This window comes from Neoarius graeffei, chromosome 5, assembly GCF_027579695.1.
Source record: "Neoarius graeffei isolate fNeoGra1 chromosome 5, fNeoGra1.pri, whole genome shotgun sequence".
Classification (NCBI taxonomy): domain Eukaryota; kingdom Metazoa; phylum Chordata; class Actinopteri; order Siluriformes; family Ariidae; genus Neoarius; species Neoarius graeffei.
In genome coordinates, this window is record NC_083573.1 from 8,458,380 (window position 1) to 8,464,379 (window position 6,000).

General features: G+C 48.4%; 1 protein-coding gene across 6 annotated transcripts in view; it reads right to left on the minus strand.

The window, feature by feature from the left end:
- The window catches only part of kcnc3b (potassium voltage-gated channel, Shaw-related subfamily, member 3b), a 92,421-nt gene extending 87,300 nt beyond the window's left edge, over window positions 1–5,121 (minus strand). For 5 of the 6 annotated variants that reach the window (XM_060921141.1, XM_060921140.1, XM_060921139.1 and 2 more), the window contains exon 1: window positions 4,437–5,063. In XM_060921141.1, the coding sequence (XP_060777124.1) occupies window positions 4,437–5,063 (627 nt within the window). Of the gene's footprint in view, window positions 1–4,436 lie in introns of all 6 variants that reach the window. The other variant, XM_060921142.1, reaches the window with a different exon arrangement.
- Between the last annotated feature and the right edge of the window lie 879 nt (window positions 5,122–6,000).

Consider the following 6,000-nt stretch of genomic DNA (forward strand, 5'->3'; position numbering starts at 1 on the left):
GGTGAACGGTTACGAGCGGTGATGAATTTTTTTCACCACTCCAGGAACGCTCCAGCAAAGTTCGGGCGGTGTGACCGGGGCCTTAAATCTGAAAAAAGAGACTTTTTTCTCTCTCTATCTATCATGATTATTGACAAATTGACAATATAGTGGTTTTTTTGACGATGAAAACCCAACACAGTGAAAATACAGTACACCCCAAACACGATGATGCTTGGACCCCTGCAGCTGAAGACTGGAAAAAGACCAGGCAACATTTTTCCAATCCAGTTCAGTTTGGTTGAGCCTGTCCGCACTGTCGCATCAAGTTCCTCTTGTAGCTCATCCACCACAAGGCCATGCGTTCTGAGATGCTTTTCTGCTCATTACGTTTGTAACGAGTGGTTACTTGAGTCACCGTAGTCTTCCTGTCAGCTCTAAACGGTTTAGCCGTTCTCCTCTGACCTCTCTCATCAACGAGGCGTTTCCACTCGCTAACTCGAACTCCAACAAACATACATCGATAGATTTTTTTTCACTTGAATGGACTCCCAACGTTGTGCATTTTTGACAGGAAGCGAGGTCGCTTTGGAAGTGCACATGAGATATGGAGCTTCGTGTCGGTTAATATCACAGAGTACAGAAGACCTGCGGAAATCAATCTGATATGTACGGTAAATCGGCTCAGCTTGTGTTTTATCGAGGAGAAAAAGACGGTGATAGCTCGTAGCAGCGTGCTCCAATGTTAAATTGTGTCGCTCCCACACAAATGTGTAAAGGCTGGAGGACGAGACATCACTGTGCTTCAAAAAGCTTGCTGTGTTGCTTTATTTTCCTGGTTCAGATCTTCTCTCTTGTCGGAATTTTTTTTTTTGTCTTACAACATGCAATAGAACACATACAAATATACAAATCACAACACAGTAACCATCCTAAGACAAGTGAGTTGAAACAAGGAGCAGCAGGTCAGTTATCACAAACTTACTTAGTGGTGACTATTTCTGATCAGTCTTTATTAGTGACACAGAAATAACGAACACCCAAGCTCGGGTCATTCAGGCCATTCTGACTCAATGATCAATCCCGATATCGTGATAATGGTTCGATGATATATTGAGCAACTAAAAGATGTCCTCTTTGGTGTACCATGCTGCACAATCATCTCAAGTTTATGTGCTCAACATATAGCAAAGGTGGACAGGACAACTCCGTTCAAGTTATGTAAGCGTCACTATGCTGATTTGAGTTTGACTGTTTGGGTACCACTGTCAAGAAGAAAAACAGGAATCCGACAATTTTGCAATGTGATCTGATTGTTTCTCAGTTATCTCATCTCATCTCATTATCTCTAGCTGCTTTATCCTGTTCTACAGGGTCGCAGGCGAGCTGGAGCCTATCCCAGCTGACTACGGGCGAAAGGCGGGGTACACCCTGGACAAGTCGCCAGGTCATCACAGGGCTGACACTAATGCTGTGATCACATATATACCGGTACGATAGTGGTATAACTGAATCGATACAAAGTATACCGGTACAGTTTAGTGCATCTGTCCACACTAGCGAGAAATGTTTGCGGTTTTCTTTCACGGTAGTTGAAATGCGTGTGCGCGAAATGTTTCCGTGGTTACCGAGTAACTTCCTTCCGAGAATATGGCGGATGAAACTACGTGTGTGCGCTTTTTGTTGTCAATGTACAGTCTGTATTTCTGGTGGTCATTTATTCAGTCGAATCGTATAAAACGCACGAGGCAGTTGAGAAAGACATAAAGAAAACGAATCTCCCTTCTCTTCCCCTCCCTTTCTCCCTCTTTCCTTCTCTTCCCCTCCCTTTCTCTCCCTTTTCCCCTCTTCCTCCTTTCTTCCTCCCTCCCTCCCTCCCTCCCTCCCTCCCTCTCCCCCCTTTCTTTGCTCCATGTAGCTCCATGGTCGTTTTGAGCCATTTTGACGTTTTATTTACAGCTGGAAAGCACGTGCGTATTGTATTGTATGAATAACCCGGAAGACGTAGGAATGGTTCATTGCGCTTGCGCATTATATTTGTATCGATACAGAGACGCTTCATCTGTCCACACTACAGCGAAGCGCTACAGTACCGATATGAAACCCATGCATTTGTGGTTTTCGTACCGATACAGTTATACCGCTACAGTACCAGTATAGTTGCTAGTGTGGACAGGTGTTGGGGTACGAAAGCAGTATTGTATCGGTACAAAATCCCTAGTGTGGACAGGGTAATAGACACAGACAACCATTCACACCTACGGTCAATTTAGAGTCACCAGTTAACCTAACCTGCATGTCTTTGGACTGTGGGGGAAACCGGAGCACCCGGAGGAAACCCACGCGGACATGGGGAGAACATGCAAACTCCGCACAGAAAGGCCCTCGCCGGCCACGGGGCTCGAACCCAGGACCTTCTTGCTGTGAGGCGACAGCGCTAACCACTACACCACCGTGCCGCCGCATTTATTATCTCATCTCATCTCATTATCTCTAGCCGCTTTATCCTTCTACAGGGTCGCAGGCAAGCTGGAGCCTATCCCAGCTGACTACGGGCGAAAGGCGGGGTACACTCTGGACAAGTCGCCAGGTCATCACAGGGCTGACACATAGACACAGACAACCGTTCACACTCACATTCACACCTACGGTCAATTTAGGCCGAATCCCATTTCACCCCTTGGACCAACCCCTTGGCCCTTCCCCTCCATTTTGCGCGTTCACGTGAAGGGGTAGGGGTATCCCAATCCCAGTTAACGCGGAGGGGTAGGGGAAGGGGGAGGGCTTCTGTACCCCTCCAAACGGAGATTTTCCTGGAGCAGACTCCGAACGAAGGGGTTTGAGTGATTTCCCACAATGCCATGCGGATTTTAGCGAGATTTCATGCGGATTTCATAAAGATGGTGGCTCCCGCGGCGAAAGATTGTCATAAATGTATTTTCTCCATTATTTACGTGTTTTAAGTTGTTATCCAGAGGAAACACGCCGCTTGATTCGCTTTCGAGCTGAGAATGAGCAGCGATTTCTGAAATCCAAGCTGCTGCTAAAAAGCTTTGGGAGTGAGTATTGTTTTCGGTTGCTTAACTGCGTACGTTTTGTTCTGTTATTCTCGCTTTTATTGTTTACATGAGTGTTCTGACACCTCATTCTGTCGGATGTGGTGCACGAAGCGCCAAAGATATCCCATTCAGTGGTGTTAGTTAACAAATCACACCCTGCCAGCAGAGATTTCTGCCTCTGACTGTAGCGGCTGGTCGCAGCCAATGACGCATTTGGTCGCGTTTTGCTAACGTAAACGCTGACGGAGGTACGCGATGACGTATGCGATCGTTGAAGGGCTATCCCAATACGTAAGGGTTGAATTTCAAGCCCTATCCCTTGTAGCTCAGTTTCAAGGGGAAGGGCCAAGGGGAAGGGGGAGGGGTAGGGGTAGAAATTAGAATTGGGATTGGGCCTTAGACTCACCAGTTAACCTAACCTGCATGTCTTTGGACTGTGGGGGAAACCGGAGCACCCGGAGGAAACCCACGCGGACACGGGGAGAACATGCAAACTCTGCACAGAAAGGCCCTCGCCGGCCACGGGGCTCGAACCCGGACCTTCTTGCTGTGAGGCAACAGCGCTAACCACTACACTACCGTGCCGCCGCATTTATTCTCTCATCTCATCTCATTATCTCTAGCCGCTTTATCCTTCTACAGGGTCGCAGGCAAGCTGGAGCCTATCCCAGCTGACTACGGGCGAAAGGCGGGGTACACCCTGGACAAGTCGCCAGGTCATCACAGGGCTGACAGACACAGACAACCATTCACACTCACATTCACACCTACGCTCAATTTAGAGTCACCAGTTAACCTAACCTGCATGTCTTTGGACTGTGGGGGAAACCGGAGCACCCGGAGGAAACCCACACAGACACGGGGAGAACATGCAAACTCCGCACAGAAAGGCCCTCGCCGGCTACGGGGCTCGAACCCAGGACCTTCTTGCTGTGAGGCAACAGCGCTAACCACTACACCACCGTGCCGCCCCTGCATTTATTATTATTATTATTATTATTATTAATTATTATTATCACTCACTGCTAGGGAAAAAAAAATCCAATACTAAACATCTGGTTAGCCAGCTGAGTGATTGATTTGTCATTATTTCTGTTACAAGACGTCCTGTTTGTCAATAAACTTGGGCACGTGCGTTTACACCTGTAACCTGGACATCACCTGTGCATGTTACCAAAAAAAAAATAATAATAATAATGACACAAATATTCCTGTACACGCATGCGCATGACTAGTCTGTAGTAGTGTGGTATTGAGGATTTGGTTCACGCGCGCGCGCAGTTTTAGGATGAAAAATTCACATGAAAAAGTGCACTGCGGTGATGCGCGCGCGCCATTCAATAAAGGGAGGAGAAGAAGAAAGAAGGATGCTAAAGAAGAGAGAGATCAGACACTCACCCGGGCGTATTTGGATGAATAAGGGTCTTCGAAAAGCGCCCAGATTTTGGGTCGCCACACGCGCCACCAGCCCACTCTGCGCCCGTCCTCGTGCAGGCAGAGTCGCCGCAGGTCTCCGTCCGCTCCTCCTGCGATCGCGGCGGCGTCGTCATCCGGCGGGTCCGGTTCGGGTGTCTCGAAGCTGTCGAGCGCCTCCTCGGCGTCGCGGTGCTGCCGGTAGTTCATCCAGCAGCACGCCTCCACATCTGTCTCGTCGATGCCCCAGAAGGCGAGCTCCTCCTCGAAGAGCGGGCCGCACACGTCGCCCGGGCAGTGCAGCTTACCGGTGCGGTAGTAGTTGAGCACGAAGGAGAACACGGCTGGGTGCCGGTCGAAGAAGAACTCGTCGGCCGTCGCATCGTAGTCGAAGTTGCTGGACGCGTCGGGCTCGGTGAGCCACGCGAGGCGCGTGCCGGGCAGCGTGCGCAGCGTGCTGCGGTAGGTCTCGTGGCGCACGCCGCCGCAGTTGATCACGATGCGCTCGCTGTCCGCCGGGCACGGCATGTCGGCGCTCCCGCATGCCTTGTTGGACGACTGGTTGCCCGCCTTGCGCCCTCGGAACGACGACACGCACACCGAGCTGAGCATAGAGAGGAGGGGGGGTGGGGCGGGAGGAGGTGAGAAAACCGGGAGGAGAGGGAGGAGTCTGAGGAGGGCGAGAGACATGGACACAGAGAGAGAGAGAGAGAGAGAATGTTTAGTTCCTGTATAACGGGGACCTTCATATCCATCCATCCATCCATCCATCTATCCATCTATCTCAGTCTGTCTGTAGATCATATAATCTGTGTGCCTGTCTATATATTTATCTCTCTCTCTCTCTCTGTACATCTCTCCATCATCATCACGTCTGTCTGTTTCCTTCTCTGATCCTTTGTTGTTGGGTTTCAAGGTAGAACCTTCAAAAAAACCTGAAGAACATGAACAGGTTTTCGATTTCACAGATGCTCTAAGAGTGTGTGTTATCTATCTATCTATCTATCTATCTATCTATCTATCTATCTATCTATCTATCTATCTATCTGTCTGTCTGTCTGTCTGTCTGTCTGTCTGGAGATCAATCTGTGTGTCTGTCTATATATTCATTTATTTATCTCTCTCTCTGTCTCTCTGTACATCTCTCCATCATCCTCATGTCTGTCTGTTTCCTTCTCTGATCCTTTGTTGTTGGGTTTCAAGGTAGAACCTTCAAAAAAACCTGAAGAACATGTACAGGTTTTGGATTTCACAGGTGTTCGAACTGTGTGTGTGTGTGTGTTGTCTATCTATCTATCTATCTATCTATCTATCTATCTATCTATCTATCTATCTATCTATCTATCTATCTATCTATCTCAGTCTGTCTGGAGATCAGACCATCTGTGTGTCTGTTGATATATTCGTTTCTCTCTCTCTCTCTCTGTACATCTCTCCATCATCCTCATGTCTGTCTGTTTCCTTCTCTGATTCTTTGCTGTTGGGTTTCAAGGTAGAACCTTCAAAAAAACCTGAAGAACACGAACAGGTTTTAGATTTCACAGATGCT